This window comes from Lactuca virosa, chromosome 2, assembly GCF_052849685.1.
Source record: "Lactuca virosa cultivar CGN04683 chromosome 2, Lactuca_virosa_CGN04683_v6, whole genome shotgun sequence".
Classification (NCBI taxonomy): Eukaryota; Viridiplantae; Streptophyta; class Magnoliopsida; order Asterales; family Asteraceae; genus Lactuca; species Lactuca virosa.
In genome coordinates this window covers 78,135,665-78,149,930 of record NC_136427.1, presented here as the reverse complement: position 1 = coordinate 78,149,930, position 14,266 = coordinate 78,135,665, and the positions used below count along the sequence as shown (strand labels likewise).

Below are 14,266 nucleotides of genomic sequence, written 5' to 3'. Positions count from 1 at the left end.
AGTCAATTCAAGTGCTCCATGGACCAAAAATACAAAAATTTTCTAAGTTTAGGACTAAAAGCCCAGAAAAACCTTGATTTTGGACATTCTGTGCAAGCCGGAAACTTTTTGGACTCTATCCAAAGATTTTTGCAAACCACAAGGACCAAATTTGCAGTTTATAAAGTTAAGGACTAAACGTGCTTTTAAAAAAAAAAAAAAAAAAAAAAAAAAAAAAAAAGAACTCCAAATAGTTGACTTGGTCAAAATCAAAAGCCTGGGTGATTTATCATTATCTGTGTGCGTTTGCGCTTTCTTTTCTATAGTCGATAATCAGAAACAAATGAAGCATATGTCTTGTAATGCGATCAGAAAAACAATGGTGTATGCGTTTGTGTGCGTGATGAACAGAAATCAAGCTGAACAGACAGATAAAGATGAGACGTGAGCCAATAGGCAGCAACGAAATCGCTGCTACTGCCGACGGCGTTGATGGCCGGTGTTGTCCGATGGTGTCTGAAAAATGGTGCAATCAACTCAATTACGCTCTATCCTCCTCCTCTGTGACGTGACAGAAATTAAAGGTAATTTCTAAATGGAAAATATGAAATTCTTTAATGCATGTTGAAATTGAGATTGGGGCAGTAAAATGCATCTTGTTTCATTTCTAAAAGCACCAAAGATCAAAGAAGCATGTATATGCGATTGATCAAGTTTAGTAATTTCATAAGTTGAATTTCTGCTATGGTCAACAATTTGGTATGGAATGAAAATTTGATACAGGAAAATGCGTGTTGATGCAAATGTCGAAAGTTTGTCCCAAAATGTGAAATATCGATATCTTTCTCATCGAAGAAAACCGAATACATGCCATCTGGATACAGGCTCAAAACTCCTCTTTTATTTACAACAGACCCTAAAACCCCAAACTCCTCTTCATCAGGCATCTAACGATTCTTTAGGAAATCAGAATTGATTCTGGTCCAGAACGTCAATTAGGTTCGTTTAGTTAATTTGATTATCTTTATGTTATATGAATCGTCCATTTTACTTGAAGTACTGTTTTGATTCTGTGAGTATGTGGCGATTAAGCTTTTGCCGATTTTGATGCCTTATGATTGTTGAATAATGAATATATTGTTTTTCAAGTATTTTGATTGGTTGATTTTGATTCTTTATAATTTGGTTGTAGATAACGAGGCTCCCCAACCACATGCATAACTGGAATCATGATGATGATGCATTATCAAAGTAGTAAAAGGATGTTATTATTTTTCTTATTGTAATCATACAATTTGCGTTTATTAAGGCCTTTGGAATCTGGAATGTTATTATTTTTCTTTTGCAAAAGCCTATGAGAATGACTACAAACTGGAATCATGATGATGATGCATTATCAAGTAGTAAAAGGATGAAGATTTGTGAGAATGATGATGTGAGACCTTGGTCAGATCTTAACCATGATGTCCTTTCATTAGTCATGATGCAACTGGGAGTTGTTGATTTTCTTGCATTCACTGTAGTTTACAAGTTATGGAGATCAAATGTGTTCTCTAACAAGAAAAGGTTTATGGCATCCAAACCACCCATGTTGATACGTATCTCTCCATGTGGCAATAATGATATGGAATGCTGTCTAGAGGAGTCTGAAGGAAGAAAGTTGAAAACAATACTTCCCCATTCTGCTTTTAGGTCCTTAATTGGATTAACTTGTGGTTACTTGATTTTTACTTTTTAGGTTGAAAACCAGAGATTTATTGGGTGCAGTTTGAAGATACAAGAAATGAATCTGAATATGCATTCTTTCTTAGCAACTTGAAGTATGTTGCTGTTGTTAAACCAGAGTCATGGGTTGACCCTCGATCACAACATGGGAGTTTAATAGATGAGTCTTTGTATATGTTAAGAACCAGAATTGTTGGATTTGGGTTTTGCAATTAACTTCTGCAATGTTTACTTTTACAACTATCATTATTGTCTCCCTTTTATGTGATTTGTTGTCCTTTGCTTTTAGACGTGCAGTGACGGAGCTTGAATTTTTGATTTGAGAGGGCCGAAAGTATAATAAATATGAAAATTGGAGAACAGGGGGGCCAAAGCCAAATTTTATAGCTTTTAGACCTAATATGTAAAAATTTTAATACTTAAGGACTAATTGTGACAAAAAAAAACAGGGGCGGCCACAGCCCCTCCTGGCCCCCTAGAAGATCCATCTCTGTAGACGTGTTTGTAATTAAAATTTTCATTACCAAATTCAAAAGAAAGATTTACATAGACGTTTTTGAATTTGAATGCCATAAACAAACACCAATTTAGATATTATAAGTGAAAATACATTTTCATGGTATTGGCGATTAACACATATGGTCGACAATTATGATTGATTGGCAGTTAATAACCATCATATTAGAGTCTAAATATACCATACTTATGACATGTTTTGGGCTAACAAACCATACACAAAATTCTGGAATTTTTTCCATGTTTTCCTTTGTTCTTCATGGAAGCATATTGTTGATTTGATAATATTAGTTTCAATGGTTTACTTATTATGTTTTGATTATTTACTGTATGTTTTTTTTTTCAACAGATATCAGGAAAAAAAAATTACTATTAATAATCTATAGGGAAGAGCCATGGTCCCTATTAATAATCTATAGGGATTTTCAATAGATATCAGAAAAAAGTTACTACAACACCCCACCCATAAAAAGAGCACCATCATCTCAATCATAAGAAGGCTAAAAGATAATTTGATATGAATTAAACTAGATGCATTAGCCACATTTTAAAGTCATGACTCTTCTATGAGATTAACATTCTCACATTCATGCGGGAAATACCACCCTCTGATTGCAGAAAACAATATTTTCTCATGTTCACCTCCGTTATCAATATCATACGCCACGTAATGTGACCAAGGGTCAGCCCACAGCTCTGGTTTAACAGCAGCACTATAATTCTCCTCGCTTAGAAAGAAACCACATTCGTCTCTTGTATCTTCAAAATGCACCCATTCCATTTCACCAAAATCTAGTTTAAAAACATTGAACTTTTCTGCGTATACTGAGCTTCCCATCACATAAAGGTTTTCACCGCAACTTACAAGCTGCGGCAAAAGTATTCGCGGATCCTCCGGAAGATTCTTGGTTTCGAGCAACGTCACTTTGGGCTCAGGATTGAGTCTGAATTCACATAAATTAAAATTATTCGTGTCTACGGTATATATCTTCCCCTTAAAAACATGTAAATCCCTACAAAATTTGAGGTCAAAAGAGGAGACATGATTCCATGTTCCCTCATCCGCTATAGAAAACCATATTTGCTTCTGGGCTAACACAACAAACACCATTTTAGAGATTGAAGGTGAAAAGACTAGGACAGATCTGGAGCCATAATCAGTCTCCCAAGGGATAGGAGGGAAAATAAGTTCATGTCTAGTGATTGGATTCACAAGCCAGTATTCCTTGGTATTAAACCTGAACAAGATCAAGTAACAAGAAGTTAATCCTTTATAGTACCAGTCAACAGAATGGGGATTTATGGTTTTAAACTTTCTTCCTTCATGGTCTTCTAGGCGGAATTTCTTATCCTTATTAAGTTCACCAGAGATACGCGTCAGCATCGGTGGTTTGGATGCCATAAAACTTTTCCTGTTACTGAGTGCTACTGATCTCCATGACTTGCAGACACCACTAAAAGCAACAAAATCGATGACCCCCAGTTTCATCATAACTAATAAAAGCATGTCATGATTGAGGTATGACCAAAATCGCACATCATCAGTCTTGATAGTCTTGCTGTTAGATGCATCATCATCATTATGGTTTCTAGTCTCTCTCCTTGTCATATCCATTTCTACATTAACAAAAGACAAAATAAATATTCTTCGTAAAATACAAATTGCACATAATCATACAACACTTGTAAACAGCAAAAGAGAAAACAAACAGAAAAATGAAAAGGATTCGCAAATGAAAATAAGCACAAAATATCTATTATAGTATATACAATCTAATTAGCAGTTCTACAAAGATGAATGCTCTTAAAAAAGAAAAGGTAGATCAGCCACATGGTAAAATTGTTCTTTTATTTATCTATCCTTACGCTAATGCTTTTTCCTGTGTTGAAGCAAAAATATCAAATTTCAATAAACCCTAGATAATCCAAAGACTCTAAAGATACTTTGTATCAATTATCCGACTATCATAAGACATCAGATAAAATCAACAAAACTTAGAAGACCAAATAATCATAGAATCAAAACATTTCAAGTAACATGAATACTTAATTATCACAACAATAGAAACTCAAATTAGCAAACAGTTCAAAATGCATTTCATGAACACATAAAGATACCAAATTATCTAAACTAACCTGAGTGACGTTTCCGATCAATTCCGATTTGCTAAAGAATCGAAAGAGAGATGCGTGGCAAAGGCCAAAGGGGAATACCGAATGAACCGCACGAATGTTTTTGGGGTCGTGTTATGGGTTTTTTTTGTCCGCGAATTTTGTCCTCGTTATATTAAATTAAGGAGTAAATTACATATGAGAGTGTGGAAAGGGAAGGAGAACATGTGAACATGAGGTGGAAAGGGGAGGTTTAGTGCGATGCGAGGGAATCCTCAACAAAAAAATATATTACAGGAGGTAATACCATAAAAGTTGAGTTTTACAAATGTAGTTGCAAAAAAGTATACCATTGCTAACTTTAACATAGAGTTATCATTCTTGTCGTTTATGGTTAAGAAAAAAAAATTTCTTTATAAAATCAACTTTAAAATTATGTTTAAAATCCAAATTTAGTCCACTTAATTTTCAAAAAATTAGACCATATCATTTTTTAACTATATTTGTCGTTTTTTTATATATTTTATTTATTTTTGTTTTTTAATTTTATTTTTCGTTTTTTACGTACATTATTTATTTTCGTTTTTTTATTTAATTTTCATTATATATATATATATATATATATATATATATATATATATATATATATATATATATATATATAGTTTTTTGTATATATATAAATTGATGATTCTTAGCCAATCATTTGTGGTAATTTAAGTAAGTGATTTTCTTTTATAATTAATTAAAAAACCAAATTAATGGCATTTCATTAAATGGAACGGGCATGCAAGGGTAGTTTTGTACATTAGCATCACCATCATAATAGGAAATGATTGTAGCTTTTGGTAACTAACTCACGCATCTCAAATATCTCGCAAAGCATGCAACTCAGTAATCATTTCTATCGGAGACCAAAACAACGTCCGATTTTGTAGAATCATTCTTAAAATCAGAAGATTATGTGGATTTATTTGCTATATATGAACCCTAGAATACTAATTAAGAGACATTGGGTTTTCAGTGAAGTGTATTCTAGAAGAATGTGGTGTAAAAGATCGAGTTCATTCAAGTCAAAGTTCATGAACACCGCACACACGGTGTTGAATCTTGATGATGATGACGACGACTTCATTTTGAAATCTGAAGGTATTTTTGTAGTGAATTCGATGTTTTTGTATTTGTTTTTGTTTGTTCTAGTTCCGTATGGTGCTAATCTTCAAGCATAACTGTTTTTGTTTAAATTCATGTTCATGACCAATATAGTCTTCTTCTAGGGTTTACTGTGTACACTTTGTTGTTAATGTTTTTTAGGTTTTTTATTGTTTGTTATATCAACAAAAATTTTAATTGGGTTGAGTATACACAAGTAATATTCTGGTAGAATATGAAATGGGTTGGTTATAATGGTTTGTCTGTGAGATTAAGTATACATACATATATTATGGTTGAATCAAGTCTATGTATTACAGTAGAATGTCATTATACAAAGTATAAGTGGTTTTTGATAGCTAGTAAGGACATAAGTATTATTATGATAGAATTATGTACATGTATTCTAATAGAATATCATTCACATGGGATAAACGTATGTTTTTTTTATAGTTGTATGATAATATTCTTGTAGCGCCCAATTTCTGGTATGTAAATTAAATAAAGTATTTTTTTTCCTTTCTTAAGAGAAACTCGAAGAGTCAGTAGCCCGACTCGTCGAGTAGAGACAGGATTTGCACGTGTCTTTAGTGGGCAACTCGACGAGTCCGTATCCCGAACTCGGCGAGTCCGCCAGTCTGGATGAAACCCTAAATCCCAAGGTTTGTACCCTATTTAAATGTCATTATAACCTCCCATCCCAGCTTCCAGCACCTCTAGAGCATTTCCCTATAAACCCTAGCCCCCCTTTGTTGAGCTTGAGTGTTTGTGCTAGCTTGGAAGTCATAGAAGAAAAGGAAGGAAAGAAGGCCAATAGAAGAGAAAGGAGATCCAGAATCTAGCTTCCATTTGCTGCATATTCTGGTAATAAAGTTATTACCTTGCTTATTCTTCCATTAAACCCTCTTTTATGCTTGTTTAAGTTTCTCTTGGAGCTTTATATGATTCAAACTCGAGAATTAAGCTCTCCTTAGGATGGAAACCATAGATCTGGATGTTATTGAGCTCTAGGAGCTCAATGCAGCTACCTTTATGCAAATATAGCCCTGTTCCAAACCCTAAGTGCTTATTGCTGGATGATTTTGGTGTTTAAGCCCCATTATCTTGTGCATGCACGTAAAGTTGGAAACTTTACGTGTAAAACCAGCCCTAGAAGCCCAGATCTATGAATTGGATGCACTGAAATTGAATAGAATCGACTGTATAGTAATGGCATGCATGGAACTCGACGAGTTGTTCATATAACTCGTCGAGTCACAGTCTGGACGTGTTAATATGATGAAGGAGAACTCGATGAGTTGTTCATACAACTCGACGAGTTGGATGAAGTTAGATTCGATGTTAATATGGAAGAAGAACTCGTCGAGTTTTTGCCCAACTTGACAAGTTGAAGCGGGTAGAGGATTAGAAAGGATGTTAGGGACTCGGCGAGTTGGCGGCCTAACTCGGCGAGTCCGGTCAACTGAAAGTTGACTTTGACCAGGAAGTTGACTTTGACCAGGATATTGACTTTGACCAGGGGTAAAATAGTCATTGTACCCTGAAATTAGTTATCAGTATTTGGTTTAGTGTTTATGGGATTTGTAGCCGAGGAGTTCCGGAGCAACAGTCAGATAGTTTCAGATTTAGCATCTCAGCAGCCAGCGTTACGAGGTGAGTTTCCTTCCAGTAGGAACAGGTCTACGGCCACAATGCCGGCCTGTTTAGTTAGCAGTAGTTTCGGACTTCGGTCTGATGCAGTAGTTCAATGTGCTTGATGTCTTTGTAATTCAAGCATGTCTTTGTGTTATGTGTTTCAGACTTTGGTCCGATGCAGTATGCAGCATACATGTTTATATTAGTAGTTATGATTATTCCATTCTATGTTCAGTCAGTTTCCGGACTTCAGTCCGATGCAGAGGGCAAGGATCTGGTTAGTTCCGGACTTCGGTCCGATGCAGTTTCCGGATTTCGGTCTGATGTAGAGGGCAAGGCCCTGGTTACTTCCAGACTTCGGTCCGATGCAGTTTCCGGACTTCGGTCTGATGCAGAGAGCAAGGCCCTTGTTAGTTCCGGACTTCGGTCTGATGCAGTTTCCGGACTTCGGTCCGATGCAGTGGGCAAGGCCCAGTAGTTGCTTTATATGTTATTGTACGGTATGTGGTAGTTTGGGGGAGCTCACTAAGCTTTGTGCTTACAGTTTCAGTTTTTGGTTTCAGGTACTTCCGCTAGTAAGGGGAAGAGCTCGGGATGATGGCATGACACACACCACAACTTCAGTTTATCCTGGGAGTTTATTTTGATATTTTTGATATGTTTTGACATCAGTTGAATTGATACATTCGCTTTTACATTTTGAGATATGTGATTTGTGGTTTTATTAAATATTAGATAATTTTATGATTTGGTAATGTTTTAAAAACAAAATTTTTTGGGTTGTATTTTTGGGACGTTTCAGTTCTGTTAGAATTATGTATCAAGGAAGTGAAAAGACGAAGAAGAGAAAGATTGCAAAAGATATTTGGGATACTTTGAAATAAAAGTATCAAGGAAGTGAAAAGACGAAGAAGAGTTATGTGAAGTAATGTTTACTGGAACTAGGTGAATTCAAGTAGAAGGAAAGAGAGACCATCGAAATCCACTATAAGATGCTTTTTCTTTGTATTTTTCTTCCATCACCTCTCATATTGTAACGTCCCAAAAATCATGTCCAAAAATTTCTTTTTAAAACATTACCAAATCATAGTACTAAATCATTTCAAACATACTAAAAGGGTTGTATAACAAATTAGAGTATCTTTTCAAAACACTTATTCATTTTATTAGAGTAAACATCCCAGGCTAAACTTCTTGGTGTGTGCCATGCGATCACCCCGAGCTCTTCCCTCCTCTACCGAAAGTACCTGAAACCAAAAGCTGAAAACCGTAAGCACGAAGCTTAGTGAGTTCCCCAACCTACCACATACAATACATATCAACTGATCCATACATGCCATACATAACCGTAAACACATAACCGCATACTGGGCCCCCGCCCGCCGCATCGGGCCTCACCCGGCATCGGACCCCGTCCAGCATCAGGTCCCACCTGGCATCGAGCCCCGCTCGGTATACAGATCTATTTCCCTTAGGCCCAGCCTGTCTATGGGCCTCGCCCGCCATACACATACATACGGTCAAATAACATACTAGAGCATACAGAAACATAATCTAACTATACCCTGATCTAAGGCATCGCCTGACTTGGGCCCCGCCCCTGGTCTGCTACTGAAGTAGTGGAACTCCGTCCATACTCCTACTAGTAGTGAGATACGGGCCCCGGCCCACACTCACATCCTTCCTATCTCAGGCCTCGCCTCTACTATGCTAATATCGAGATATGGAACCCCATCCATACTCAGCTAGTGATGAGATACGGGACCTCGCCCACACTCACCTCCCTACCAGGCACATACAAGTATCACGAAGAAAAAAAGTATAATCTAACATACTACATAAGAATCTTCCTCGGGATTACCCCGACATTGGACCCTCGGTCTGCAACCTATTATACTGACACATGCAAGAATCACAAAGACCTCTAGCATCCTAACATTCCTCGGGCCTCGGCCTACATCAGGTCGTAACCCGGAACATATATCAATTAGTGCCTGGGGATAACCCCAGGTCTTCCTTCTACACATAAACATAAACATGAACATAATGGGCCGGCATTGTGGCTGTAGACCCATGCACACAGTGAGGAGACTCATCTCGCACTGCTGAAGACTAGCTGAACACTTCTGACTGCTAACCGACAACTTTGGAACTACTGACCCTTCGACTTCCCGAACTATCAATACCCAAAATAACATTTAGACCACAATAATCCAAAAGTCAACCCATGTCAAAGTCAACGATCAAAGTCAACCTCCAGTTGACTTGACTCGTCGAGTTGGTCTACCAACTCGTCAAGTCCTTACTCCTACTACCCAGTACAACCCCCGACTCTACTCGTCAAGTCTATCAAGAAATCGATGGGTCCTCCTTCAACCATATAATCGGGACCACCTTTAACTGACTCGCCGAGTTCATCTCCCTCATATGAATGTGTCCAGTCTGTGACTCGCCGATTTGTATGAACAACTCGTCGAGTCCATCTTCATGGGTTGGGAGATTGCCTTGGACTCGCCGAGTTCCTTCTTGAACTTGTCGAGTACGAAGAACTCGATGTCCATTATGGACCCGGACTGGCTGAGTCCTTTACCAACTCAGCTTATACCCTTAACAGAAGGGTTTCGGGCAAGAGAATGGCCTGACTCGCCGAGTCCCACAAGCGACTCGTCGAGTCCCTCTATGTCCAACTCTATTAAGACGATTTCAGACAAGCACAAGGCATCCAAGACCTAGATCTAGCCTCCTAGGGTCGGAATAACACGCAAAGCTACTACCTTTGCATTCGTGCATGGCCCTTTTTTGCTCAAAAGGCCATAGAAACCTCTTAAACTTTGCATGGGGAGTTCTAATGGCATAAAGCTTCCACCTTTATGCCTTAACTACTCTAAATACTCCCAGATCTGAAAGGATCTAGCCTGGGGATGTCCAAATCCCACAAGAAATCATTCTTGGTCCATAAACTTCATAAAAAGGGGCTATAAAGAGATCAAACAAAATAGAAGTCAAGATGAAGACTTGATTACCAAGAAATGTAGCCAAAGGAGTGTATCTTCTGGATCTACTTCCTTCTTCTTGCACCTCCAACTTCCTTCTTCTCCTTCTTCCTCTTCAAGAGTACACAATCCACACAAAATGGTTCAAACAATCATAAGATGCACTAGGGTTTCGTTCTGGACTTGAGAGAGCATCAAGGAGGCTGATGAACGGTTATAATGTTCTTTAAATAGGGTACAAGGCCCACATTTAGGGTTTCCCAGAACCTGGCCAACTCGCCGAGTCAGTCTTCTGACTCATCGAGTAGGTCACTTAACCTGCGACCCAAATCGCGCTCCTACTCGTCGAGTCACCCCATCAACTCGACGAGTTACCTTCTCATTTGAGGTTTCCTTTCCTTTCTAGGCCTTCTGAATTCAGGGTGTTACAACTCTCCCCCACTTAAACTAGACTTCGTCCTCGAAGTCTGCCACAGTCAACTACCTTACAATCCGCTTACCACTTTACCGCGGTGAGCAACTGAGTATCACCCGATCAGCTCACTGTTTTCTGCACCAAATCACTTATCATCATTCCTGTCTGAAGTCCTGCTGACTCTCATCCGCCTACCGGATGAACCGAGACCACCCTGGTCCCAACTGATCTACCATTATCCGAAATACCGGTCCCCCGCCAGTTAACGAACGCAAGAACAATCCCTTAATTGCTCTCAACGACTTATGAAGATACCGCAACTACCTGAACTACTCTACCAACCTAGCCACTCTGGCTCTAGAAGATCTGGGATTCTCAATCCCCTACCTTACCCTAAGGTCTCTACCAGGTCCCACCTGCAGCTATAAGAACACGGGCCTCGCCCATGGGTCTCACCCAAACTATACTTCGGAGCGGCCTCTCCTACAGGTCTCACCTATCCAGGGCTATGCAGGCCCACTCCTCCTCTAATCACAACTTGCTATCCTTTCCTGATTCCTATCATGCTAATTCGGAGATACGGGCCCCCGCTCACATTCCGCGAACTAGGAGATACGGGCTCCCGCCCACACTCCGCTAACTAGGAGATACGGGCCCCCGCCCACACTCCTCTAACTCAGCTACTAATGAATGCTACGGCTTATCCGCAGTCTTACAACACTTCCCTCACCGAATCACTGCTGGGGAATGCTGCGACTATCCCGCAGTCTTATATCCTGACTAAACTCGCACCTTGCCGGAAGCTCTCCGACCTGGTTTCCTCGAACCAGCCATCAACTAATCGTGAATACGCGAACTCAAGGTTGGAAAGTTTCCCCAACTCCCAACTTAACTGCTTCTCAGTCCAAACAGCCACTTGAGTTGCTTCCTTCCTCACCAAAACTGCGAAACCACCCCAGTCTTGCACTTACTTCTATCCCTAGCCACACGGGTGGCTCTCCCCCACTTTGGCTTGACTAGCTCCTCACAGCTCATAGCTGGGAAGAATTCCCAATCCTCCTACCATCCTCTGGCCACTCAGCTGAAAACCCAAGCTTACCGCAACTAGGGGGTCTAACCGATCCATTCCCAAACAATACCTTCTCGAAACTAGCGAGACACTACTGAGTCCCACACATACATGCTACAGTTACTACATCCGAAGTAACATGCTCTAAAGGATACGACCTCCAACTATCATTCTAAAACCCAAGGTATGTAGATGGCATATAACTCAATCACAAGCAAGCCACAAAATTCTGAAATATCATTATCATTACCGATGCTGAACCATAACAATAATATCACAACATAAGATGATAAAGGAAAGAAAGATACGTACCTGACGCATCGATTGCTCATACGCCCTGCTCCTTGCTGCCGACGCCTCCGCCCGACCCTGACGGCAGTCGGTGATCCTCAAGGTTGCAGGGGCAGGTGCTATCACCTGTCCTACTGAATGCCAACTTGGGCATTGGGTCTTCTTATGGCCCCTATGACTACAATGGAAACATATCAGGTTAGATCCCTGGGTGGTGGTAGCAGTACAATCCCTGCTAAAATGACCAATCCGACCGCACTTGAAGCAACTAGTATCACCACCGCTACCACTCCTACACGCACCCTCATGCGTCCTGCCGCACTTGCCACAGCGGCCCCGGTCCTGAGGACCTCTCAATCTAGAATATGATGTATTGGGCCTCTTGCCCGATCCCATGGATATCTGAACCTCTGCCAACTTTCTCTTCTTTTCTGTCTCAAGATCAATCTCTCTATCTCTGGCTCGAGCGATCATGTCTTCCAACATCTTGCAGCTGGACCGACTCACGAACTGACTGATATCGCTCCTCAACATCTCATGGTACCGAGCCTTCTTTATCTCCTTGTCTACCAGATACTGCAGATCTAGAAGGGCTCTCTCCCTAAACTTGGTGGTGATCTCCACCACTGTCTCCATAGTCTGCCGCAAATCCTGAAACTCTCGGGCTAACTGATGCACCTCAATCACCGGTGCAAACACGACCTTGAACCTGACCGAGAAATCGCTCCATGTCATCGCATCCAACGCGGCATCATCCCCGATGGCATGACCAACCTCCTCCCACCAATCCTGTGCTCTGTCCTGCAGAAGACAGGAGGCGAGTCGAACCTTGCCCCCTTCGGGACACCGGCTAGAACGAAAAGCATTGGCGACATCAGCCAACCATCTGCCACTAGCAATGGGGTCCCTAGCCCCATGTTAATCTGGAGCTCCACTAGCAAGGGGGTCCCTAGCCCCATGGGTAATAGTTGTTCGTGGAATTCGTTTCCATTTAGGTCGATGACTACATTCTTAATACGATTACTAACAGGTACGAACTTTCCATTGGCAACTTCTACAATCAGGGCATTATCAAGTTTTTCTACAAGTAATGCTAGTTTCCCACCAAATTTACACGACACAAAGGAGTAGTTAGCTTCGGAATCAAATAGTATATTGGCAGGCAAACCATTTGCAAGAAAGGTACCTGAAGCGACGTCTGCTGCCTCCTACGCAGCCTCGAGCGTCATCTGGAAGGCTCTCACCTTCGGCTTTGGTGGAATGTTGGGCCTTGCCGCGTCTTTCTTCTTTGGGCAATCCTTTGAAATATGCCCTTCTTCACGACACTCGTAGCACACCCTCTTGTTGATGGTGCACTCATTGGCATAGTGCCCCGTTTTCCCACACTTGTAGTAGGTTACTTCTTCGCTACATTTTCCCGAGTGCTTCTTCTTGCATTTCTCGCACCATTTTGCTTCGTTTCCTCCTCCCCCGAGCTTCTTTGAACCGAACTTGCCCTTCTTTTTGTTGGGTTTAGCAGACCCTTCAAATTTCCTCTTCTCACCAACCTCAACCTTGCTGGCAGCTCTTCCCTTAATCGTATCCTCCACAGACTTGGCAGCCCAGATAGCTGCCTCCAGAGTATGTGCCTGACACACTGGCACCGCGTACTCCCATGGAAGTCCCTTTGCGTACTTATCAATTTTTGTCAGCTCATCCGGAACAAGACGCAAGGCAAACTCCATCTTTTCTGTGAAGTTGTTCGTGTATTCATCGATTGACATGCTTCCCTTCTTCAGGGTCAGGAACTGGTTCTCTAGCTCAAGCAAGTTTTGAGCTAAGCAGTACTTTCGTTTGAATTGCACCAGAAATTCTGCCCATGTCCGTTGCAGGGGCTCGTTGGGGCATAAAGTCTTCCCCAGGGTATTCCACCAACGTACAACGCCTCCTCGGAACTAACGCACTGCAAAAGCGGTTTGCAGCTTGCCTCTGCAACCGCACGTCATAAAGGCTAACTCCATTTCTGAGATCCAATCCATGACTCCGATTGGATCTTCCTTTCCAGTGAAAGTCGATGGCTTGCAAGTCAGAAAATCCTTGTACTTGCATCCATTCCTCTCGACTCCATCATCTTGGTTGTTTTGTCGAACTATTGGTGGGTTGACTTGACCAACGGTTCCACTGTAGTTCCCCTCCTCAGTCCGCCCTTCGTTTAACTCGGGCTGTTCGATCTGTATGGTCGCTTCCTCTTGATTTTGTTGGAGCAAACGTCTGGTTTCCTCCATTTGACGATCCAACATCGCCTAGATCATCGCTTGCACTCCGCCCATCGTTATTGGCTCAACAACAGCTACCACAACCGGTATTTGCTTAATCACTGGGGGTTGGTTTCTATTCCCA

General features: G+C 40.8%; 1 protein-coding gene and 1 long non-coding RNA gene across 2 annotated transcripts; one reads left to right on the top strand and one right to left on the bottom strand.

Annotated features, from left to right (window-relative positions):
• The first annotated feature begins 265 nt into the window (after nt 1-265).
• LOC145156409 (uncharacterized) lies at nt 266-1,947 on the top strand. The gene is made up of 2 exons (XR_013736674.1): nt 266-978; nt 1,172-1,947. It is a non-coding gene; the product is annotated as an uncharacterized LOC145156409 (long non-coding RNA).
• Nucleotides 1,948-2,603: 656 nt separating this feature from the next.
• LOC145159202 (uncharacterized) lies at nt 2,604-4,607 on the bottom strand. Its single transcript, XM_079078140.1, has 2 exons — nt 4,357-4,607; nt 2,604-3,837 (listed from the first exon to the last, which is right to left on the bottom strand). Exon 2 carries the CDS (start codon nt 3,833-3,835, stop codon nt 2,774-2,776), a length of 1,062 nt encoding a protein of 353 aa, XP_078934266.1. The 5' UTR covers nt 3,836-3,837; nt 4,357-4,607; the 3' UTR covers nt 2,604-2,773.
• Nucleotides 4,608-14,266: the final 9,659 nt, after the last annotated feature.

Coding starts and splice junctions, on each gene's coding strand:
- LOC145159202 (XM_079078140.1), bottom strand. CDS start 3,835: ATGGATATGACAAGGAGAGAGACTAGAAACCATAATGATGATGATGCA.